This window comes from Anopheles cruzii, chromosome 2 (genome assembly GCF_943734635.1).
Source record: "Anopheles cruzii chromosome 2, idAnoCruzAS_RS32_06, whole genome shotgun sequence".
In the NCBI taxonomy this organism is placed as follows: domain Eukaryota; kingdom Metazoa; phylum Arthropoda; class Insecta; order Diptera; family Culicidae; genus Anopheles; species Anopheles cruzii.
Window position 1 is genome coordinate 35,188,189 of NC_069144.1, and position 26,053 is coordinate 35,214,241.

General features: G+C 41.5%; 3 protein-coding genes across 3 annotated transcripts; 2 read left to right on the plus strand and 1 right to left on the minus strand.

Moving 5' to 3' along the window:
• Window positions 1-2,636: 2,636 nt before the first annotated feature.
• LOC128268816 (85/88 kDa calcium-independent phospholipase A2) lies at window positions 2,637-8,871 on the minus strand. The gene is made up of 12 exons (XM_053006064.1): window positions 8,862-8,871; window positions 8,298-8,342; window positions 7,199-7,400; window positions 7,042-7,132; window positions 6,813-6,983; window positions 6,618-6,746; window positions 6,351-6,531; window positions 5,782-5,957; window positions 5,003-5,630; window positions 4,188-4,915; window positions 3,987-4,110; window positions 2,637-3,844 (listed from the first exon to the last, which is right to left on the minus strand). The coding sequence occupies exons 1-12, from the start codon at window positions 8,869-8,871 to the stop codon at window positions 3,612-3,614; spliced, it is 2,718 nt and encodes a 905-aa protein (XP_052862024.1). The 3' UTR covers window positions 2,637-3,611.
• Window positions 8,872-14,513: 5,642 nt separating this feature from the next.
• Window positions 14,514-14,901, plus strand: LOC128268280 (uncharacterized). Its single transcript, XM_053005332.1, has 2 exons — window positions 14,514-14,630; window positions 14,728-14,901. Exons 1-2 carry the CDS (start codon window positions 14,613-14,615, stop codon window positions 14,899-14,901), a joined length of 192 nt encoding a protein of 63 aa, XP_052861292.1. The 5' UTR covers window positions 14,514-14,612.
• Window positions 14,902-19,473: 4,572 nt separating this feature from the next.
• On the plus strand, window positions 19,474-20,995 carry LOC128267989 (uncharacterized). The gene is made up of 2 exons (XM_053004972.1): window positions 19,474-19,604; window positions 20,408-20,995. Exons 1-2 carry the CDS (start codon window positions 19,587-19,589, stop codon window positions 20,579-20,581), a joined length of 192 nt encoding a protein of 63 aa, XP_052860932.1. The 5' UTR covers window positions 19,474-19,586; the 3' UTR covers window positions 20,582-20,995.
• Window positions 20,996-26,053: the final 5,058 nt, after the last annotated feature.

Here is a 26,053-nt window from a genome sequence, read left to right on the forward strand (position 1 = left end):
TCTGCGACTATCTGTATCCCTGAACCTATTATGGTTGCCAACAGCAGGGCAAGAGCGCTGAGAAGCTCCGGTTATCAGCGGTTCTCGATAAGATAATCGCGCAAAACCATCATATTTTATTGCCTCTTAGACTGAGAACACCGGATAACACTCTATAAATTGGTGATAGAGATAAACTCGCGCAGGAGCTATCGATAAACGTTTTAGCAATTGAGTTGTGCGCGGGGTTTCCAAAGATAGGGAATGATGTGAATTCAAACATTTTGAAGGTCCTATCTGTTATGAACGCCCAAAAGTACACATCAGTGGTACTCCAAACCACGGTGTCATTGTATGGTAGTACATGTACGCTACTTTCCATGGTTATTTGAACTGTTTTAAAGCATACGGAAGTAGAATCAGCACTTACTGAATGCAAACTTTAATGGTATATTATTCTAAATGGAGATAGCACACATTACAGAACAGAACATTAGTTCTTACTACAACTTAGGTAATGACGGCAAATTACTATGACGTAGTGAGGCCCACAGTTGTGCGTTTAACTGATCGTCACGTGTCCCGATACTAAAAACCACCGGCGACATAGTGAGTCAGAAGGGTGTTATGGTTACTGGAAAGCGTTAAGGTATCTTGATAAACAGTTCAAGGCCAAGCGAAAATTTGAAGATGCTTTGTAATTGATACGTCAATTCACTCCTGATTTTTATTTAATTGGATCTTTATTATACATAAATGCTTGGTTACATAAGAGAACAAAGATATTCCACATTGGGATTGCAGCTATTTAATAATTCTAAGGTATCAAAATGATTGAAATGAAAAAGTTACGATTAAAATCATTTTAAATTATATGTTACGCCACGTGGAATTGAGTAATTTTATCCTACTTATAACTATTAGCTAATAACTAACAACATCTTACAAATAGTTAACTTTTAAAACATCAGATAATTAGCTCTCGAATTGTTGGGTAAGTTCACTACTGATTAGCGTTAGTGTTTGAAGAAAAGAATGACACGTGATCTGCTACCAAAAAAAGGTTCCTCGCTTGATGTTATGTTGAAGACTTCTATCATTGTGATGCTCCTAATTCATTGGCGGTGGAAAACAAAAAAAGGTGGTTTAGCTACAGAACATTTGAATTATATGTGAAAAATTGACTATATCTTCTGTTCCAATCGCTCTTTTGAGATGTTCAATGTTAGATTTAGGTTCTAAGAGCAAACTTACAACGATTAATGACATTTTGATTTAATCTCGTAGACTGGTGCGGCCATTTGTGGTCATAGGCGAATTTGAGCATGGCGAAAACAAGTTTAGTTGAAGTTGTAAGCTTGAAGTTTTGAGTTTTTCACAACAATTTCCTTTGTTTTGCTTGGTAATAAGGAAACTAGCGTAGATTTTGTTTTTTATGAGCAATAGTAACATGAATTTTTGCATGGTGATATATTAATTATATTCAAAATGCAAAATTAAGGCTGAGAAAAGCATGGTGAAGAATTCACAAAACATAATGCTACTTCTCAGCGTGGCGCAGTAAGATGGCAAAAACATCGAAAAATTGTACTATAACCGATGAAGAACGTAGAATGTTCATTAATATGAGTTTTAGTGCTGAAACAACCAATAATATTGCAAAAATATTCGATGAAAGTATAGAGCCGAAAGCGGTTAAATAATCAAGGGTTATGAAAACGGTGCCAAAACGAGTTGATAAACGTATAGTGAATATCTCCTCCTCAAACCTATTTCCCTAAAATATTCGATAAAAACTAAAGTCAAAGAAAAACGAAAAGTTGTATCAATAGCAAATACAAAGCAGTAATAGCAGTACTCCCATGCAGACAAATCTGGCCTTGTTTTCAAAAAATGATCCGCCCGTAACCAAGGGCAATTTAAAAGAGGGTGGTATTTTACTTTAGGTATGCATTTTTGGTATGATTCAACTACCATTATGAAATGTTTTGCTATATGAGGTCTAAACCAACATTAGAATAGAAGTCTTATTGGTGAAGATTTCCACAAAACATAACTACCTCGTGGCTGATGCCAACCAGCCAAACATTGAGAACATGTGACCTTTCATGTACTTTTCAATTTAACAGAATCAGTTAAATTAATCAAAACAATAACTGATGACTGGGTAAAAGTTTTCTTTTGTGTCAATGATCCCTGAACGGCGGTATATGGATTGACGCTGGCTGCTGATTCTCGGTAGCCAGCATGCGCATGCGAGGAAGCAGGAAGCAGCCATGTTTCTGCTACTGTTAATGATGCTAGAGTTCCGGTGGCGAATCTGGAAACATGAAACCAAATTAAGAATCACTGCCTACATGAACATGATTCATGTGGCAGCCGCATTGAATGAGGTACTGATTTTCTGGGAACTTATTTGCACATACAAATAAAATGATTATGGTTGTGGCATCCCAAGTGTACGCATTTATTTCATCAATGCTTCTTCGTTGTTCGCATTCGCTAAAAATGTACTTCCTGCAACAGTATTGAAAACTTACGATTACATTCAAGGCAATACTCACAGTATTTTCATTATAAGTGGAATAAATTGTACAGTTCACAGGCGACTTCTCAATCAACTTCTCTCAAATGTTAATTCCATAGTATTCATGCTTTTTTATTTGTATATTCAAGCTGCACAAAAATACCTTAACTATATCGCAACCACCCTTGTGGTGCCGCCGGATGATCTTACGTTTCATGTACAAGAGAATTTAGCATCTTCGTAGCTTATACGTAACGTAACATTCAAGTTTTCCCATAAACAACCCTTGATACACCTTAACCCACAATTACTGTTTAATTTATATTTGCATTTATCGTAGTATGACTCGAGTCCAATATTTGGTGCGTCCGTCCGTTAAGAAGTTTTACTTCCAATCAAGATAAAAATTACCTAATTGAAACCACTATGGAGTGTGTAGTACTTGCCTATTCGAAGAAGCTAATGAGGAGTAGTAATGAAAAATGGAACTGCAATTTCCTACGTTTAGATAATTCATGTCGCAGTTTTGCAGAGGGTTTCAGCACGTCTTTAAAATATTGCTGCTACCCTGCATGCAAATGTCAGACAGAAGTGACTTCTAAAACGAATACAGAATACAGATTCCATTAGGATCTTTGATTTGTTTTTAACTAACATAATAATTATTTAAACCTCTTCTGCTTTGGACATTCATCAGCAAGGGAGCAAATTGTTCCCTTTATAGTAGTTTAACCAGCGCGCTATGTAAAACAAGATCATCTGTTCACGGGAGAACACGGACACTACATGTCCTTATTACCGACTGTCCACTAGCGGCTATTCGATGCTACAATCCCTTAACGAACACCTCAATGATCGCTCACACCTTGTGCGACTATTCGATTTCGCTCAATTTTGCTAAGAATATTGTCAACAATTTCAGTACGATTATAGGCAGTCGATGAACTACGATGAGGTGTACAAGTGCGTGTGTGTGATAAGCCTGGAAAACGCCTTAAAAAACTGTCCGCTCTTTCTCTGGTTTTCTGGTGGGCTCTGTTTGTAGGTTGTTGGTGGTTGTAGTGCTAAAGGTGGATCTATTCATTTGCATTGGTTGATGCTACACCTATTTCAATAGATTTATCAGTTCAATAACCTGTTTGCGATTGCTGTGCATATATGCCTTCGCCTCCCACAGCATATTGATAAGGGGTTCGTCAATTTTTTCATCCATTGCAATGTCCACCGACATCTGCGGATTGAAACGGAAGTACGGTACTCCGATCATGCTGCACCAGGCACGGGCTCGATCCACCACGCGCCCGTCGGAAGCAGTTGCCTGGTCAACCAGAAGAGTACCTACGAGACAAAAACCATGTACGTTTTCAGAGTTATTATCAGTATGGTAGAACAAATACTTTTAAATTGCCTAAGAAAATAACTCTGCATGTGTATTTAAGCTCTTAGTCGAAATAACAATTACATTAGAGTATCTACTTACTGATGGTGGAAATTCCGTAGGCCACCTTTGCCGTGTCCCAAATACCTCCCGGACGATACACATCAATTTCCTTCAAATCCACAACCGGCGTCAAACCGGTACCCAGTGAAACCACTACTGAAACCTGAAAAGATGATTCGAAATATTAGAATTTGTTCGGTAGCGACAATTGTTTCTTTTCTCCACTCGATCCCCACTTACAGGAACGGCTTCGGCGGAACGGCCCGTGTAATGAAGGGCGGCATTAAGTTCGTGTATCTCTGTCATCGCATCCAACGTCGGATTGTTCGCAATCAACCCACCATCCAGGAAACGTCCAAAAGCCCGAAAGTACGACGGTGCGGCCCCGGTAGCCCGTGCCGCACGCCAAACCAATTGGTCGCAAGGTGGTGGTGGTGGAGTGCAACGATTGTTGGAAGGCGTCACAATGCCCATGATGTCGCTGGCACATTCATAATTGCGGAACAGATGTAAGTTGACCGGTTTCCGATCGGCCATTACGCCTGTCACCATCAATCGCGGATGCTTGATGTCCGTCATGACGGTGAACTCGCCCAGTTGTTCCTTTAAAACGCTTTCCAGCTGATCGCTCGGATACGGTCGCGAACCCACGAACGCTTGATCTTTCATTCGTAGGTACAAACACATGCACTGTTTCATTGTTTTGCCACAACCGACGGCCAGCGCCAGAATGCCACCCGTGCTGGTGCCAGCAATCCAATCGAACAGATGGCTAATTGGTGTCTGCGAGAGCTGTTCGATTTCGAGCAGCATCTGCGCCAACACTAGACCACGAATTCCGCCACCATCCAAGCACAGCAGACGACCTCGACCGACGTGCGGTGGACTGTTTTCGTTGCCACTACTCGAACCAGCTTCACATGGGGTACGTGACCGTTGTTGCGGCTTTCCCGTTTCTGCGCTGGAGGCTTTCGACGCACCAACAGTTGTTTCTCCTACCTCGTCCGTCAACATGGGTTCATCCCCAACATCGAAATCTCCCAGAAGATTGCCACCCTTAAATGACGACGAGGTAGAGGTTGGTGACGTAGGTTTCGACACGCTGTCCATCTTGCTCATAAACATCGACAGAATCGCATCCATCATGCTCGCTCCCTTCCGCTCCTGGCTAACGTCAATGGTCTTTACCGGCTCAGGGACAGGCCGTTCCTCGTGAATCGCCTGGCGGATGGCGTTCGACACTAAACTCGGCACACTGTTCCGGTGCGGTTTCGTTATCGTACTGGCATGTATGTTCACTACTTGTTGTATATGTTCGCGTTGTTCACTCGTTTCCGGTTCAGCCGGTGGAACTCCATTGTAGGCACCGCCCGTCGAACACCCTGGCGGACATTTGGTAGCTTTGTCGGCCGGGCAACGTTTAGCACCGACTGAATGGAGAATGTACAGTATCATTGCATCCTTAGAGCCGTTATCGTCTCGTCCGACCATGTGGCGGGGGGTTTTGCCGTCCTTGTTTGCTTTGTTTATGTCGGCGCCAAACACCACCAAACACTGGACAATCGGTATCAGCTTCTTCTCTACCGCGATGTGCAACGGTGTGTTGCCACTATTGTCGACCACATCGATCTCCGCTTCGTGGGCCAAAAGTGCAACTACACACTCCAAACGATCGCGGGCCACCTATAAAGAAAGCGGACAGTGACAGTGTTGAACAAACTAGAATACAGCAAAGTTAGAAGTCTTCTGATATGCTTATGAATGTTTACAGTAAAACATCGCACAACTTTATGTTTTAGCACGAGTCACACTCAACAAGAACACTGTTACTTACCATTACGTGAAGCGGCGTCTGGCCATTAAAGTTGATCAGATTCGCGTCACATCCACGCTCAATTAATGAATTCAACACCTCCCGACTCGAGCTCCAATGCAGAGGAGTGCCACCGTGCTTCATGTCCTGTGTAAAGAGCTTGTTCGGGTTGCTTGCCAGAAAGTCGGCCACATTACCTGAATAGGAGGGTTCTTCAGCGTTAGACGTTTGAAGAATTATACAGCATTAAGGAACCCAACTCAAGAAAACACACGTAGGCGTAAAATAATTAAATTTCAAGCGCGAATACATATGTTTATGCGTTGGCACGTTCGTTGAAGCAGGAAGAAAAACGTAAAATAGTATAAAAACATAAAATTATTATAGCGAAGAAAAAATTAAGTTGATTTATGGTTAGTATTGGTAAAACATGGAAACACAAAATAACGGTTAGGTTAGTTAAAAACTTGCCATCAGCGCATGCTTTCGAACAAAGAAGGATAGGAAAGTGGAAGAAAATATTAAGAAAAAATCGTATTGGAAGGGTATGAATTTGGAACATTTCGCGCTCGGTGAGAGATTATACTTACTCGATGGAATTGACTTGCTGTGCGAATTGCCGGCACAGCGAGCCCTTTTATTCGTGTCGGCCCCAGCCAGAAGGAGCGCCTTCACGCAATCCGGTTTATCAGCTAAACAGGACAGGTGCAGAGGTGTGTACCCATCGGCGTTACAGTGGTTGAGATTTAAAGTACTTTTAGCCGTTAATAACTGTAACAAATGCAAAAGGGACATCTTTTATTCCATCTGACCACAGTGCTGTCCGCTTACCAAAGCGATTCGAAACTGTAGCGTACATTAATCATTTCTTTGGTAGTGCTGGCAGCATAGTGAAACACTGAGTTGCTGTTTTTGTCGAGATGCTCCAAGTTGCACATGCTGACCAGCGATTTGACAAACTCCAAGTTGTTCGCCTTTACCGCCACCTAGAGCCGGGGGGCAAGGTATTTAGTTTTCCATTCGCACTGCACCAAATTTGCGGGACGTCCTACCTGCAGCGGGGTCATCATTTCCGAGTACTCGGCATAATCGAGAAAATCCACTATACTGGGGTTCGGGATGTATTCGGTCAAATTAAAATGGGCTATTATGTGCGCCAGCGACCAGGAAGGGTTTTCGATCAAAATGTCGCAAATCTTTTGCAAGCCGTTGATGTTGTACATCTGACAAGTGGAAAAGATGTAGAAAAATTGTCCACAATCGCAATTAAAATAGACATACCTCCCGCACTATTTTCACCAACTCAGGTAATCGTTGATGGAAGGCTTCGAACTTTTCTTCCGCTGCCGCTTGCGTCGGAGCACGGTATAAACTGAAACGAAAGATGATTTTCAGATGCAATCTGAATCCCCCTGAGCTCTTGAGACCCTCGACTTACCTATAGGAAGTATTGATCGTCTCCGAGTGTGGCCGTTCGAGTACAATTTCGTACACCGGCTTTTTGTCCGGTGCATTTGGATTCGGTGCAAACAGCCGCATTGATTCGTTGCGCTGCAACACCTGCAGATTCGCGTAAGACTCATTCTTGACCTCTTGCACCTTGTTCGGCGGAGCATCACCACCCAAAAGCCGCTGGATCACTGGACGTTGACAGGGGGGTTCACACAATGAGTCATAAAAGCAAATGTTAAGAATGATGAGGATTATTGAAACAACGACTAACAAAAGCAAGAAACAAAAAGTATACACCGCAGTGTGATAGGGTCCGAACGAAATCCGAAATCCGAAATTTGTAGTTGGTTGTGGGTTTAGCACATCTCGTTCAGCATGTTTAATGGTACCTACACCGAAAGCAAAATCGCCGATCCCGCCACTTGCATTCGAATACAACTTAGTATAAAAACGCTCGCGATCTACTGGTTACAATTTCGAAACAAACACTAAATGTTACTTTTGCTATTATATCCGACCCGGTGGCAAGTTGGGACATGAAAGGGTAGAAGGTTATCTAAAAAACCACCTGTATCTAGGCTCAAATGGACCGATTCTGAAGGACATTTGATACGTGGCAAGTTACAGGATAGGTGTTAACGTTTGAAACATTATTACAGCGCGATGCGAATCCAAACATAGTCAATGAAGTAGCCAATGGTATTGAAAATGAAATACTATCTACTAGCTCCCTTCTACGTCCAATATGTGTGATGTGAAGCATAAAGAATTTGGATGAAGTTTACAGAAAAAAGCGGATGACGAATGATGCGCGATGGAGAATACAAACAACTGCACGCCTCAGTGGTCCGTAGGAAAACGAGTTCTGCTAAGGATGAGCAAACACTTCGCCCTCAACCCATGGCTCATCAGCTTCAAGTGCCTCACAGATCCTAGTGATTACACATGTATTTTGTCCTTTTTTCGTTCCCAAGAAACATCGAAAATCTACCGGGCAAGCGCGTTACTCCGACCTAAAGCAACGAGCATTTACCAGCACCAGCGAGAAGTAAGGACGGACGATAACCGCTTTGGCAAATAAGTACCTTGCATGAAATCTCTCTCACCAATTGGAGGATTTTTCCACAGACCTAAGACGAAGGCAGTAATCGTAGAGGAAGAAAAGCGGTTAATATTTTGTGTGACACTTCCACTATCCGAGGCAGTTTGTTGTCACGGTCTTAGCACGGACAGCATTCCCAGGAATCGATTAGGGGAACCGAGCGTCCCCTTTCAACTTTGGGTCGATGTCGGAAAACTCTCTCTTTGGCGCAGTTTTCTTTGTGTAGACGCGCGCGCCAGCAATGATGTGTCTCGCGAGATGATCAGCAAAAGAAAATTGAATTAGAACCGGCTGCTGACCCCTGACTGATTATCTGTCCAGCAGGAGAGCCGTTACTTTAGCATGCGAAATCACAACTGTTGGGTACTATTGGTTAGGATTCGGGGAAGGGACTGTGTCATCGCGACCACTTCTCGTGACCAACAGTCAGTGTTATTGTTACGAATCCATCATAGATACAGCAACATTGTTTGCAGTCACTGTGTTTATGTTAATATTTTATGATATTGTTTGCAGTCCGTGTTCCGCGGGCAGTATTCACACTCACCGTTCAACATGTCTCCTATGGACTACACTCTAGATTAACTACGTTTTTACTATTGCAAAACACTGTGGCAACAAAGTGAGCTATTGCATCAACCCGCAACACAACGTTTTTCCCTGTCCTGCAACCGGTTCCGAGGGTAAGAATCTGTTAACAGTTGTTTGTGGTGGGTAGCTTTTCTGCTTTCTTGCTCGCACGATTTTTCACTATACAAATCGAGATGACCTTCGTTCCCGCATCATCTGTTCGCCGCCACTTTTTTGCTATGACTAATGAACTAGAATTTAGAATTCTGGTACGTAATGAGCAAGCAGCTGACAGGAGCACAACACAGACCCTGCAGCTAGTGCGAATCGTAACAATCGTGATGTGAAAATTAAAAATATAAAAGATTTTTGATGTCGGACACTTTTCACACATATTTAGGTACTATACGTTGAAAATTAAAATTATTGCATTCATTTTTTTCGCTAAGCCTTAAACAAAACAATCATCAAATGAATAAAGTCTTTTGGTAGAAACCCTGCAGCTAGCGTGAACTGTGACATGACGTGTAATGAAGAGCAAAATTATTAAGCGGGAGCCACACGAAGCTTAAAACCGAGTGTAAAAGTAATTTGTAATGTCAAACCGTTTACGCTTCGTGTGACAGGCATAAAATATAAAAAAGTTTATATCGAAATGTCAAACGTGTTTTTGACCCAAGAAAACAGAAATCGAAGTTGATTCCTGAATAATTTTTTTCTGTTTTTTTACACCCTAAAAAATTGTATATTATAAATTTCTTTTACGCCCGGTTTTTGGCTTCTATTATTATTGTCCCAGCTTTAGCGTTTATTGATATCGGACACTTATATTTTGCTATATTTAAGTACTATAGGGTAAACATGAAAATTAATGTAACAAATTTCTTCGCCAAGCCTTCTAACATAATTATCAAACAAAACAATCATCATATGAATAAACTTTTATGTTCACTCATTGTTTTTGAGCTGTTTTATACAGTTATTCTATTCGTTTTTCTATTTCTTTCTTTTTAGAGCAACCATCCAAGAGCAAAACATAAAAACTAGCTCATGCTTTTCAATGCACTTGCACTTCATTGTTGCAATTGGGTCGAATCAACTGCTTTTGCAAAAAAGGGTAAACCATCTTCGTCCATCGCTTCTCAATCATGTCTTATAATCGTTAACTAAAAATATCATCATGATCGTGAACTAAAGATTCACAGGTAAATGGTCACTGGCGAGCCGTCAGAAACACTACAAAAGCTCGTGGAAAAAACGACTTTGCAGTTCAAAGAGTAATGCAACAGGTTGCATCAGACTTTGGAACCTGTTTTTGTTCGCGAAAAACCAGTATATCCCGAAATTTCGATGCACAACCATCGGAATACGGAAGATAAATGAGAACATGCAATGCAATTGTTCAGAGAGTGTCGTTTTCTACAGCTACGGTCTCGACCCAACGTCCGCAGGATCACACTAAAGGCGGCCTTGATTTTTGTCCATATTCGGTGCGGATTGTGATGTAACGTAGGTTATGTGAAACAGATGGGAAGCAGGATAGTGGCTCCAAAATGTGGAACACAGAGAAGTTAGGTATTTGCATGAATTTTGGCATTGCTTTTGTCCAGCTGAAGTAAGTTTAAAAGGGTTTTCATCAATCTATTTATTGGTGATTCCATTTTTTATCAATATTTTTTACTAAAATATTTATATAGTTTAACAGCATTGTCTCATTAAGACTTTTATATATGAAGAACATACTTTATAAGTTTTTTTTGTTTTTCATAGTGTTTCGCATTGATTTCTTCGAATAATTATACTTCGCTTCAATTACCAATCACTTATACAAAGAATATAATAACATCGCAGGATAACATCTTCCAATCGAGTCATAAGTTTAAATGACTCGTTTCCAGCTTTCATCTCTTTACTCACTTCACCGATCTGCCCAACCTCGGAACGATCAACTCAAAGGCAAGCTTCCAATAGACTGCGCAGCTCAAATCTTGTATTGCACTCACTACCCCACCAATGACGTGCGTAATGTTTGCTCTGGCTACGTGAGGCTGAGGGTGACCGATATGTAACTGAGTCAGCCATAATTGCACTTTGAATCTGCGGTTAACGTAGTCCAGTTTCACAATGTTTCTACCGTCTAGACGATGTGCGGCGGCTTTCTTTTCGTGACAAAGCCAACGCCCGCACGTCGCAGCATTAAAATGGTCGTTGCGTCAAAGTTTCCCTAGGTCACCCGCGAGAAATAGAAACGGGAACTGAAACACTTAACGCACTCCATCTGAAGCGTCTCACATTAAATGAATGATAATTCAAAGGTAACAGCGAAAGTGTTATTAAACGAAATCAACACAGTTTTCATGAGAGCAGGGCAAGGATAACTTCCGTAGCTTGTGGCAGCTTAATCAACCATACGCTGAGTATTTTTGGATAAATAGATAATTTAGATGTTTCTACATATGTGATACAAAAATTATTCCCACTTCACTACTTATCAAACCACGAGATTTTTTTAAATACTAAAAAAAACCCAGTTAACAATCTTGTCTTCTTTCAATGAAACGTGTAAGGGGTAAATTTTTTATGAACATTAATCCATCGTGTCAATAATCTTTGCAAAGACCACGTTAACTGATACTAGCGAAACTCACGCCCTACATGAAGCCCTTCACGTAACAGGCGGCAATATTTCCGATTGATGATTGAATGACGAAATCTTTTAACATCATGCACCCTACACGCCTGCTGTCAGAAACCCGATCCCCACCTAGACAATCCACGTTGGCCGTCCCGAAATCGCGCATCTTTTTCAAATATTGACTCTCGCTCAAATTCATTGAAGATGGTTCAGTTCGTCAAACAATGATTTATTTCACAAAATCCTTATTAGCATACGCATCACCGACACACTCCGACACGCTAGACTTAGCGTACATGCGCAACTGTCCCGATGGCCGGATCGTCGTATCGTCGTGTTATGTGTAAAAGATCTTCGCTCGAAGTTAAAATATTCCCTTCTCACGCGCCCGGTGCCCAGTGCGATATGGTTACGGGGAAAATAATGCGCGATTGAGAAAGAAAAAATCTTCCAGCAAAGCGTTTGTTGTTTATTTTACCAGTTATAGTCGATTATCTAACCTAACTGTTAGGAACGTGAACGAGAAGCAACAGTGGGTTCGATACCCAATTCCATGAAAACGATCGTCGAATCTGAGTTATCGTTTGTTTAATCTGCCTCGTCGTATCATGGTTCAGCTTGCACGGAATGTATTGTAGGTACAGTTTTGTGTAATCTTAATGCAACATTACCAATATTAAAGCAGTTCTTGCCCAATATTAAGCCCATTCTCGTTTCTGTCGTTTCGTTTTTTATCTCGTTGCATTTACTTGCACTTATTCGAGTTTGTTTATTACTTATATTTAAAAATCAATAATAGGTCAAAATGCAGTCTGTTTTAATTCGTTGATTTTTGTTGTACACTTTTGTATTCCCTGTGTAGACCCTTTTGACCATGAACCGATGAGTCGAATCACAGACGATCAGCCTATTCATTTGAGTCATTCTGGCTGAGGTCATTATCCGTACATAGCCCGAAGAAGAAACAAGTCCATCCAGTCTTTGCAGAAACGAGAAAAAACTTGCACCTGAACCGTGCCCTTTGGGATGTCAAGCGGAGACGATGAACTTCGTTGCGTGGTTCCAAAGTTCTGCGCCTTTTTCTAGGGTAGAATTTCTTTCTCACCATCAACATATTCTGCGAGTTCTTGAAAAATAAGACAATGATGATGTTTTTTTTGCCATTTGCCCTGACAAAAGACCAACACCCATTGATCCCGGAAACGATCGATCGAGGGAAAGATGTCGTTGAGAGACGTCGAAGAGACTGTGGAATTCCATGCTTTGCATAAATATCCCCTGCCATAGTCCTATTTGCACAAATGAGCACCAAGCGACGCCGTTATTTTCCAAAAACCATAGCGCCTCAAGACTTCATTATTCAGTTTTACATGATTAACGTTCTGAGATTAGAGAGCTGCTTTTGAAAGGCGTTGAATAACTAATCGAAGCAGCACGCTCCGTTGCTTCGATGCTGCTCTGCTAATAAAGTTCCGCATAAAAATATATTGAAGTGCATTTGGTCGACGGCAAGTGGCAAGGTTAACCGTTTGAAACTGCGATTGGTGGCGATATAAACTCAACACCAAATTTTTATTGGCATCATAATGCCATCACTCGACTACCGTTCGCTTGGTAAACTGTAACTGCCCGATCGATAGCTGCGCATTTCTAATTGCGGTTATGGAAATCAATACATTTTCCATCCTCAATCGACCACACCGCTGGCTACCGATTTCGTGTTTCGAACGTTGGGATATCCCCATCAGCAACTAACTACCAGAGCGATGTCGCTTAAGTTTTGTTGTCCTCTTCGGTTGCCGACGATAGATTTGTCAACTAGGTACGTGCCACTTGGCTGAAAAGGCAAATGGCTATAGTAAACATCTGCAACCGGCTCTATTGCATTGAGTCGCTAGTCGTGCCAGGGAGTGTATCATATAAAAGCATCACCATAAGCTTTTGAATAGCTGCTGTACGACACCGTCCATGAGAGGGAACCAATACTTGTGCGATGGTTTGGTCATAATTCCAACGCCCTTTCCATCGGTCACAAACATAACGTAATCGTCACAATCGATGAATCGGATCGGTAATATATGAACATGAAGATCAAATAATACAGAACGTACAGTTTCGGAAGCAAATCTCGTTTCTCGACGCGCCTGATGGTGGCCGGGACAGAGACTGTGTTGGGGATGAAAATGAAAGTTAAAATTCAAAACTAACAGTGCCGGCTACAAGCAGAAGATCATGATTTGTCGTTTCGCATCCCACTCTTTGGTGGGAGGAAGCGCCAAATCAGTGGTGTATGGCTTCTATTTGACCTAACACAGATGTTTCGATTTACAGTACCTCACAAACTGATGTGTGCAAAAAAACTTACTTTGAGTAAAACGCACACTACAAACTACATTAACTTGTTGAAACAATCAATTTCAGTCTGCAAACTAACGATGGATCGAGTATTCAAAATTAATCTATCTTAATCTGTGTTGAGTATGCTTCAGAAAGAAACCGAAAGTTTTGCCAAAGACATCTTTCAGCTTTTAAATTAGGGTTTTATACTTTAAGATTTGCAATCGTAAATAAGACTATGCAACCCATTGTTTGGAAAGATTAACTACATAAGAGAAGAATGCATTATACCGTAATAAACCAGTTCATTAATTTCGTAGTTAATTATGTAATTCACCCACAATTCGTGACTTTTTGATAAAGGAATTAAGGATGATGTCTCATTGATTATTTTAAGCACGTACTGTATGTCATCATTCCATTTTGCGCACCTCCTGTCCCTGGTATCTTCCTAAAGCGGAACTTCAAGCTAAACGAAATCAACCGAAACGAAACTCTGGTGGTGGTCTCAGTGCAGAGCAGAGCCACATTTTCGTAAGTTTTGTTTGCATACAACATAACCGCGTCCACATACGTCGTGACAAACTTGTGATCAAACAATTTCACCTTAACGCGTATATAAAGGCGCTGACAATTGACTGCACTGCATCATTCGATAGACAGTCTAGCAATCGATCATTAGGTACCTGACGAGCGTCAGCAATTTCGAAATAGTTTACGCCGAAGGAGTAAGGAAACATCTCGATCAGCTCCAAGATGAAGTTCTTGTTCGTGGTATGTACGGAAACTAAACTTAGCACATTCCAATGAAGAGTGCCATTTTTAAAATCACTGATTTTTGCTGAACTCTCAACTTCTAACTCTCCATTAGACTATTGCTCTATTCGTCCTTGCCGTGGCCTTGGTAGCAGCCGCTCCAGCAGTCAATGATGAGTCAATCCTAGGAGGGGATGTGTACGAAGCCGAAGTTGACAGCTTCAACCCGCAGGATCCGCAGGCTTTCCTGAAGCTGAAAAAGCTGAAGAAGCTGTTATTCCTCGGCTAAGTGTATAACTGGTTAAGCAAAACCAAAGTGCCAAAGTGATCTGGTGTGAAGATCATGTAACTCATATCACCAAGTTGGTGCCCCGGAGTCACAATATCGGCGCCGGGTACTGACGCCCAAAACGCTCCATAGATGCTAAATAATAGAGGTTTTTTCACGAAGCGCTCCTTCCGCGGTGCCCCTTTCTAGTATCCATGCCCACACTGCCAGTTTTTGTATTAGTATATTTTTACATTAAGTAAATGTGTTGTTGTTTTATAGTAAAAGTGTTCAATACGTTCCGGAACGTCTAACAATGTAGAGTTTCGTCCTAAAGCCACTTAGCTAACTTTCTTATTTCCACTTCTGTGTTTCATTTCCCTCCCTCCCCCACCCCCCAGATTCTCAACAAATTGTTGATGAAAATAAATCGTTTCCGTTAAAAAAATAAAATCTCAAACAATTGTCCTGTTTACCGCGTTTCAAATGGCATTGAGATTGAGAAATCGTAGCGATGAGTTGAAAACAAACAAGTACGAAACTGATATACCTTAACTCATTTTGCATTTTTGAATAAATAGGTCAAATTTAATTATATGAAAATATAAAGTGTTGGGCAACACACTCGTGCTCATACATCAATTGTTGAAGATGTGCTCGCAACATTAAAATCTATGTCTGGTAACGGCTATGAAAGCTTCGATAGAAACATCACATAGTCAGCTAGAGAACTAAAACTACTACGACGTTATCGAAATAAATGTTATAACGTGTTTCTTTCCAGCGATTGTTAACATTAATGAGTTTATTGAATAAGGTTCTTCAAATACCCAGACATAACAAACTGCATATATCTCGAATAATTAAATTTCTTTAATTGTGCAACGCAGTGAACATTTCATTTTTTTGTCATTGTGTCATTTTCCAATCGTTTATGCTCATATTCAAACACCCAAACAAATGGAGTGTGAACAGTCCTCGATAGGTTGATACAGTGTTGCACCTTTACAACCCCTTTGGGGTTGAGCATTGAAATCTTTCGTTGAACCTTATGCAGCTTGAACTGAACAGGTTAAAAAAACATTTCTAATTTCATTTCTACGTGGTCTGATCAAAAATTTTTGCGACATTTTAATTTCCGCGGGCTACGTACATCCGATTTTGGATGTTTTTGTGGCGTTAGGTTGCTAAACATGTCTTTGACTTATGGTGAAAAGTTCGTCCATTTTGAGTAATTAGTCAATTTTCGACAGCTGTTTTGCTTGGACAAGATTTGGCTTAGAATTGACTTTACTAGAATGCATTACCGGCATCAAAACATCCTTCTCTCGTTTCACGTTTCGTTTATTGAACGTTTTTTTTGTTTGTTTTATTACTGAAAACGAGACAAACTGGTTTAAAAGGAAATTTCACAAAGGAACATTCAAAAATTATTCAAAGAAACTGGTTCCAATTATATGGAAATTTCACAATTTTATGTTAATAATCTTATGTCTGGTGTAGTGGGCCATATGTGCAGGAAATAACATATCCGACTGAATAATTTTTCAGAAACTATAAGCATTTTTTAAACTTGATTTCATACAACTCATGGGCTATCTTGGTAGCTCAGGTTTGTTCACGGTGGTCAATGTCAACCTCTTTCTGAAGCCCACTAAAGGCACAGATTTCTAACGGTGCACGATTCATTATTACGATTGGTTGTACTAGTGTGTGGGACAGACGGATAAGATTTTACCGTTTTTGGACTGGGCCCACCCCGAAACCTTCTGGGCTGTCCCGAAAAGCTGCACTTTCGGTTTCATTTACATAGGAAATTTGCATACTTTACAGGAACATGTAAATTAACGGATGATCAACGAGGGTGCTGAGGGTTACCAGCCTAAAGTGGATGGTCGGTTAACGGTGCAACAAACTGAGTGGAAGGTCATTGTCAACGATGCCGTAACTGGTGACCCTCGACCAGGGTTTGACTCATTGGCACCGAATGGGCTGACGGTCAGGAGGCAAAGCGGAACATAAATTTGATTACGTTAATTTAGACTTTCACAACGAGCTGTCCTAACGGCTGGCAATTTTTTTTCAAGTTACGTCAATCGATTGAAAGGAAACGTTCAAGCAGTGATTCGAATGAATGATTCAGTAACTGCCACCAAATGTCTTATCACAGTAATTGCCAATAGTTTTTCAATTAATCAATCTTACAACATTGTACGGAAAAAGGCATTGCTATTAGTTGAAACTGGAATAAAAATATAACAAGAAGGAAGCGACAAAAGTGAAAAATATCTTATCAACTTCCGTTCGATTTACGTAATACATAATAAAACACATCTACAGTTGAAATTCACTTACTAACCTTTTTTCAACAGATGAGAGTCGATTTCCAAATATTTCATATAATTAGCTGAAACAACCACGAAGTTATGAAAATAAAAATCAAAATTTGCTTCTTTCCACCTATTGTTACACTAAGGAGTTCAATGAATAAGGTTCTTCAAATAACAAACTGCATATATCTCGAATAATTGAATGTCTTTCATTGCCAAATGGCGGCGCAGTGAACTGTAGCATTTTCGATAGTTTATGCTCATATTCAAACAACCAAACAAATGGAGTGTGAACAGTCCTCGATAGGTTGCCACGGTGTCAAGTGAATTAAGGATGACCCGCGGTCTTCTTACACTTGCTCAAGGTCTAAGATCATCAACATCACACCCAGTGCCAAACGAGCGGACCATTTACTTCAATGGTAGTTCCGAGGTTTGCTGCTTTTTAGCATTGAAATCTTTCGTCGAACCGTATGCAGGTAACCGCATGTGGTAACCCGTATATCGATTATACAAAGCAAACTATTTGGTTCCTTTATTTCTTGCAAACGTCTTTAAAATAGATTGTCGAATACTTCGATTCGCACCAGTCTGCGTCAATGTATATACAAATATTAAATTTTGCGTGAATTCATTTCCCAGAATTTGTTTACTTAGCACTAACAGAGAGTAAGCGTTCTGTGTACGCTAAAAAGATCAAAATCAATTTCCAGTTGATCCTTTATGGGCAACGTAGTTTTTATTGGCAAACCGTTTTATTATTCATTACGGTCGGCTTCGTTCCTTTCGATCAACTATGATAATAAAAAAATTGTCTTTCTCACGAGACAAACAAATCTAAGCATCGTTGGAGCTTTGATCTCTGCAAGTATCGGCTCGTCTTCTGTGTGATCTGGAGCGATGGTTTGCAAAAAAAAACCTATTTGCAATGCAAATGGAAAAATACCGTTCTGACAGACGCGGATCTACCCTCTATAGAACGCCAACTCATTGCCGAAAGGCGACACACTCGCTTCCTGAGCAGAGTCACGAACTTTCGGGAAGCCTCAGCTTCCCCACTCGTCCGTTATTTGTCGACAAATATTTGCACTAAAACTGGTTTCCTAAACCTAATCAAGAATGCACACCGAAGAAGCTGAGCTGAGTTGTACGTTGTCCAGCGCAATACTGACCGGCTTTCCGCATCGAAATTCAAATCGAAATGAATTGCTAGCGAGTGGTCTGCCTGGCTGAACAGTACTTTATATGACGATAAATTTAGTGCATGAAACAAGGATTAGAAGCGCAAGTAAAGCGTAAACTGTCTCACAACTACAGTTCAGATCCCGGAAGATGAAGAAGAGTCCCTGTCCCCGATCCTGTTAATACGCGTGTCGCGTTTCTTCCTAGATCGATTCTGCCTCTCGGCAAAAAACAATTCTCACTACAGTTGCCAAACAATAAACATTTTCGAGGAATTAATTTATGAGGTTTTTTAGGAAAAAAAGAGCTGCTCTCACAAGGTGAACCGCCGTCCGCGCACTTCGAGTCCGTTAGAGACAGTCGAAGTCGACAGTGACGTCTTTTGCATACGGCATGGGGTGGCGTGGCGTAACAATCACCGATTCACGCCCAAGGAAGATACGATACGTCTCCAGATGCGGCGAGGGTTCGGCGACTTGAGTGTCTGATTGACTGACTGGAGATTTTCTAAAGTGAACCGCGCACATCCCCACCCGTTCCGTGCCCTAGCACCTGCGACTGACGATGAATGGTCCATCGGCGTAAGGTCATCACGGTTGGTTTCTCAGGAGGGCATCGACGCGATCGGAAGGATTCAAGGTAAACTTTAAACGACGAAACCCATCAAATAGAGCGAGAGATAGACATAGAAAGAGCGAAAGGAAACGAGAGTGAGCGATACGGAGCTTATCACGGTAAAAGAGAAAACCCTTTAGCATTGGAGTTTGAGAGCCCCGGGGGCGGAAATGTCCTGGACCTGAGCGATCAACGTAATCATACGCGACCCACACTCCTTCGAAGAGTTCCGTCTTCGAGGCCGGAAGGGTGGCCACGAACACGGACTTAAATATCGTTCGTGTGTGCGAGTGAAATGGAAACTATTTTCTACACGCGGAACAGAGTCGATGGCCCCCAACAATTGACAAGGCGTGCGCAGATATCACCTGAAGCATCGCCGCGCGCTAGGTGGGGATCCGCAGCGCAGGTCGCAAACAAAAGATAAACATAGGCGGCACTGAGGCATATAAAAGCGGAAGGTGAATCGGACAGTATCAAGTTGTGCTCAGCTCGCTGACCAGTAGACAGTTCTTCAACGCGGATTCGTCCCCTTTTGTAGCGGAAAGTGTCCAAGTAACCAAAAATCCAACCAACAAAATGAAATTCTTGATCATGGTACGTGTACTAAGGTTCTACAGGGAGTAATACTGTTGTTGTTGATGGTGCGCTACATTCGAGAATGACTGCTACGTAATCGAGCAATCAAACCGCGGTTCAGTGGCTTGTACACCGAGTGCTCATGTGCCGAAAGGGTCCGTACTAGTAGTGGTCGAAATCGGTTCTTTGATCGACAATCTGTTTACCGACCTGCTCTTCAAGTGTCCCGTACCTAGTACCCAGTGCTCTCCGAGTGCCAATAATGCCAATAATGAAGTGTACTTAAGGATCGTTCCGCCATCCGTTCATCGTTTTCGATCATTTTGAGAAAACCCGGCACCCGAGGTGTGACCGAGGTTAAGGCGCAATCGAATGACATTGAGGATGATTGATATAACGCGCACTCAACTTCCTGTTTTCGTGCTCGAACATTGAAGCGGCAAAATGATGAAAAATATCGTCTCATTCTCACAAAAAAACCACAGATTGGAACGCTACAATGACGGCCACTGCCTGGTTCGTCGAAGGAGTGACCGAATGAATAATGACACGTTGATCAATTTTAGTGCCGCATCAATTTGTACGGACTGTAATGCTTCCTCTTGTAGTAGCGCTGTTCATTTCTTGAGTAATGATCGGTCTGCTCGTTGGTCTTGGAACAAAAAATCTGACACAAACCCAACCTGCATAACTACGTCGTTCATTTTATTTTTGTAATAATTTCAGTTTTGTTAGGGAAAGTGGAATAGAAAGCGCTTACATCGCCTTTTTTCTTTCAAAATATATTAACCCTTTTCTTGATCGCCTTTCGACTTCGACAGACTATCTGCTTGTTCGTGCTGGCCTTTGCGCTGGTTGCGGCTGTTCCCGCTGTGCACGACGAAGGCATCTTCGGTAGCGAGGGAGCTGCGGACGATACACTGAACCCCCAGGACCCGCAGGCTTTCCTGCTGAAGAAGCTGCTCCTGAAGAAGAAATTGCTGCTGCTCGGCTAAGATACGATGAACGAAAGCGAATGTCGCTGTCGCCAGTCTAGATTAGCTGTTAAGGAAACAATGCTCACAGAAGAATGATGCAACGAAATCTTCGACCAAAATGTGCTCCCACCTATTTCCAAACTCTCACTCCTTGACGTCCCACACCGTCCAGCATGCTACAGTTGAAGTGCTCCTGGATCCCGATCGTGTCCTGAGCACTTTAGAGGTCAGCTGCCAGATCAGTCAACTCAACGTCGGTCTGCAAAAGAAGCTGTGGACCGACGAGAGAGTATTCTTAAGTTAAGATGCTAAGTATCCTCGTATTTTCCTTTTATACAAGCTTTTGAACTCAACATCTTGCCAGTCAACTTGTTCTATTGGAAATAATATACTGAAACGAAGAAAAACATGACTTCCAAAAAATAAAACAAATTTAAACAACCACAGTAAACTTCTTTTATTTTGTTTTTCATCCTTTTTAAACAAATATTTAGTATTAAAGAGCGTGTGCTCTTGAAACTCAACCTAAGTTCCCAGCTGACAAAAGCATACCTGCTGCGATAATGTACCAGGGGTGTGCGTTGAGATTGGGACTGTTTTTAACACACAAAACATGTTTATAAAATTTTGATGCGATTTTCTTTTTTATTCAAAGTATGTGCCATCGCTAGCTATACATTTCTCTTATCTCTCTGCTAAATCATGGATTCCCAGGCGAAAGAATTCGTTGACTTTTTAAGTAAACTAATTAGTAATCCCATTTCGACGTCCTCGTAGAAAAACGAAGGGCTGCTCAGCCAATACGTGTCCTATCGAGGAAAATGAATGATATTCGGAAAGAACCAAGTCTGGTGAATAACGCGGGGAGGGATAGCAACTCCCATCCAAGTGATTTGATAGTATCCTCAAACAGTTTTGTTTTTTGGGGGGCCTCGTGCTTGTTTCCACGGGCCACCAGGCGCCCCCATTGGAACCCCCTAGAATTGCATTTTGGTCGTTTTCGATCAATGCATGGTTCAAATTGACCATTTGTTGTCAGTAGCGATCGGAATTAACGTTTCCATCAGGTTTTAGGAGCTTGTGAAACACCACACCTTTCTGTCCCATCAGAAAGTCCGTTTTTTGGAGTCCTTCGACACTTATTTTTGTTAAGTCAAAATCGCCATTTTGAAACATTTTAAACCACTCAAAGCACTGCGATCTTCCAAACACAAGTCCCGACAAGCATTTGGTGCGATTCCGAAGCAGCTTTCTTCAAGAGGAGCAGAAAAATGATAATCCCCGCAAAACGTCATTTTCAGGCACAAAAGTTGACATAGTTTAACCCTTTTATTGATGGGTTGCACACCGAAATAATTTTTTTTTTACCTGAAATCGTTTACCTGATGTCAAAACCAGGTAATGATGAATGAACCGCTAAACTGGGAAGTCCCAATCGACAGGTACAGCCATCTTTTTAACAGTCCCAATCTCAACGCACACCCCTGGTATTGAGCACGACTCGCGGTACGGTCCCACACAAGCCAGAAGAATTGCTTCTTTCGTAACACAACATCGTTTCGTTCATCAAGTCAAGGTGTCAGCAAAGCCAACGAGAAATTCAACATCATCGGCTTTTATCATGGAGGATTTAGAGACAACAAACTAACCTTCAAAATTAACAATTCATCAGCGGCCACAATATAACGCGGCCCATTTGATCAGGCGAAATGCGAACACGTTAAAAGCTCCTTGAAAAATTTGGCACAGTCCGCACGCAAATTAATTTCAGCATCATAGCTTAAGCAATATGGTCACTAATATGTCGTACGATTTTCTATGCATTTCATGTTTTGCTCGATATGTTTCAAACCAGAAAAGCCAAATGTGTTGTGTTAAAACACCATCAATCCTTCTGTTGAAGTATCAATAAAAACGTCTACGGTAAGGGCATTTGGTGGTGATAAACATCAATCGATCGTAGCACGATCCGACCGTTACGTGAAACTATCCGAATGACAAACGAAAGAGTCATATTATTACAGCCTGCCGTTTTCTACTCATATGGGTATAGATCATGGGGAAGGTTATACAACATGAGTTCAAATTTTAATTTTCCTGCGCTGTTACGTTGCGTTGTAACAACGCACATCGAGTTGACCTATGGAAATAAACCAGCGCGCGCTTCATAATTGTAACTGAGTGATCCACATTTTGATTCCATGCGTTAACCAACACTGTACCATGTTTATCATGTTAACCGCAAACATGACGATCAATATATCATAAAGTTGTTTCACGAAAAGGAAACTTTTGCTGTAAAAATCCGTATTTATCACCAACAAACATTTTTTTTTTGTCTTATCTTTGGTAAATAGAGAAGCATACATTTCGATAGCAAATAGGGAAGATGGCAAGACCAGACACGCAATACATTGTCTACATAATACATCTTCCGCAAAATCCATAGTTAATTTTTGGTTTTTTTAGAATATGAGCAGTACGAGAACTAAACCACATTCAATGGACAATACTCTATAAAATGTTTTGTTTTGCCTGATGAATAAGCAAAACGTGAAAAGAACGCACAACTGCCGTCTTATGCAATTGTACCACACTCGGAGAAATTATGTAAGCCGCTGGGACAACATGGAAACAATGATAAAATTTTTACTACCTATTGTGAGATTAGCTTATTTTACAAGTTGGTTACAAAACGAACGTTAGTCATGGGTGACCTAACTCCTAACTATAATACTGATGCCGGAATTGGAAGCAACGAAACTGCGAATCGTAAGAAAAATACAACATACATTTATTAAAACATAACTGCATTCAGTTTGCTTCATTTACATTAAACGTATACTGCTATTATTGAAACGAACATTTAATCCGGCCAATGATTTTATGTATGTTGTATTGTCCTAAATTATTTATATAGCGGAGCCCCTATGTATGTAGTAGTCACAAACTTAAACTTCTTACTGAGATTAAATTTCAGGATAAAAATCGTAGTTCTAAATCTAAATAGAACTCTCCACATAGATGATTCTCGTGAATCGTACACGGCAAGAGAATAACGAAATACGGGAACACAAAATATGTTATCGGAAACGTACGGTATTTGCCGCCCTTTTCTCGTTTAGGTGTGGCACCATCCACGAAAGAAAATTGGAACTATTTGATCAGCAGTCTGTCTTGCGGAACCTGATACTGTAAATAGAAAGTAACTACCGGAAGTGGTAATTCATCGACTTGTTATTTTTCGTATCTGTAGTGAAACGCATGAAATTATTAAAAATATTAAGTAACCGATTAGAACAGTGAACAAATATCTACGATTGGTACGCGATTTTAGTTCATACTAGAATAATGTTTATTTGTCATAGTTGTATTTCAATACAAAATATTTTAACATTAGCCATTAGAAGTTTTAGAAGTAAGTGTTGTGTTAGAAGTTTACAAACGCTTGGCAGTCAATCCGGTAATGTCAGTTGAAACGTTATTTGCAGCTTCTACTCCTCGAACGCTCAGCCGACAATCGGTAGCTGACCTGATGAATATTTGGAATACAGCTTCCACTGAGAGCATGATGAATTTCCTGCCGGACACATCAGCTGTCCAAACCAATGCCCTTAGCCGAGCAGCAGCAATTTCTTCAACTGCCGCCACTTAATGAAGCCTTGCGGATCCTGCGGGTTGAATGTGTCAAATCCTTGCGCCTCACCAACCGGCCCGAACACCGATTCGTCTTGCTTCGCAGGCAGGCCAAATACGCTGACGACGACAGCCAGCAACACGACACAGAGAATCATCTGCAAGGTACGCATAACGGCAAAAGCCGGTAGCAGTTCGATGAAACACGTGGCTTTTACTAATGGGCCTGTAAACCTACCATCGATCGTGTATTCATCGTGAGACAGCACTGAGAATTTTCCCAGGTGTATGTTCAACTCACTAAAGGTAACTGGTGACGCTTTCTGCTCTCTTGACACCAAGCAGTACACTACTGATACCAACTGCACGCATCCTGGTACTTTTTATACGTTGACCGGGAAATGTCTCGCATATACCACAGAGGAAGAAATGTAACAGGGAAGGTAGAAGGGATAAACCCAGGCCGCCAGTGTGCAGCCATGATATGCGATCTTAGGCGATGGTAGGGACTGCCCACTAGTACCTTCGGTGTGTACTAAGGATTATTTGTACTTCTCCTGCCTTAAGGGAGGGGACTTCATCACTGAGCATCACCTACATTCATTTATCTTTCGTTTCACGCTAGCGGGGGAAACCGACATGATCAACCGGCTCAGTCTGACGCTACCCACACTTGTGGCGAAATTTGATGAGCGCCGGCCGGTCCCCCTCTTGGAAGGAAGGTGCCAATAGGACGTGCCCCTCATGCATAATCGCCAAAACGGCGCGTGAGTTGAAATTGGAACAAAACGAAGAGCAAAAGAATTCAAGCTGTTTGATGTAACCACAATTGTAAAACGATTGATGTAACGACCAGGGTAATTAGTATTGCAAAGTTTACACTAATGCAAACTGTACTTCGATTTTTTAAAAAGACTGGTTTATTGAATAGAACGACACTAATTGTTACATAAATCTATTCGCACCTAAATCGGTTTAAAAATGAAGTAATCCAGTATCCAGCCTAAGCTAAACGTGTCCCACCCAAAACGGTTTCCGTGTTAATCAGATATCACGAATCTCGATTTTAGCGTAAAGTCGCAAAATTAGCTAGTGACACGTGGTTTGGCTGTCAGCCGAACCAGTAGTTACTGTTTGGAAAGTTCTCATAAAAGTAACATCTAATTCTGTGTTTTAAATCTATTTAACGCTAGTAACCAAATTAAACTCTGCTTTCATATTATGGGGTAGTAAGTTTAATTAGAAGCATTCATCACAAATTCCACAATCGTTTCTAAAACTTTTCGCCATCGGACGCATATGGGTTTTAAAAAAATAGACCAAATTGGGCGTTGTCGTCCGTCACATGTCCAACAAGAGCAGGAGTAAGCATGGAGTAGAAAGGCCCCTCTGAGGAAAAGTGCGTAACAACCCCAGCAATCACGGTAGCATAATCCGTCCCTACGCCTGTGTTGACACATTTCTCTGCAAACATGGCAGGGCTACGGGGACACATGAAATTAACGTATCGGCCCCGCATGCCCAATGATGTCATACCGGTGCGAATCAGGTGACCAGACTCAAGGTAAGGAGTTCGAGAATGAAAGTGCAAGTGCGTCAAAGGGAGAAAAGGGAGAAAAGGGAGATGGTAAACCGGTCACGTTGTACCGGCACCCCCATCACCACATCTAAGACAAGATCATTGTAATGCGATGCGGTGGCCTCGCACGTCTGCAGGAGCGCTCGACCAAAACCGTAGCCCACGGGTGCCAACGCCAAAAAGGATTGCCATCATCGGTTGCTTCGTTTTCAGCATTCCATAATGGAATCTGTGTTTGAAACGTTGTTCCCGTTAAGGGCAGAGTCTCGGACAGT

Excerpts from the sequence above, each read along its gene's own strand:
- LOC128268816 (XM_053006064.1), bottom strand. Across the intron at positions 5,631-5,781 it reads AGACGCCGCTTCACGTAATG|GTGGCCCGCGATCGTTTGGA; the intron begins GTAAGTAACAGT and ends CTTTCTTTATAG. Across the intron at positions 3,845-3,986 it reads CTACGGAATTTCCACCATCA|GTACTCTTCTGGTTGACCAG; the intron begins GTAAGTAGATAC and ends TTTGTCTCGTAG.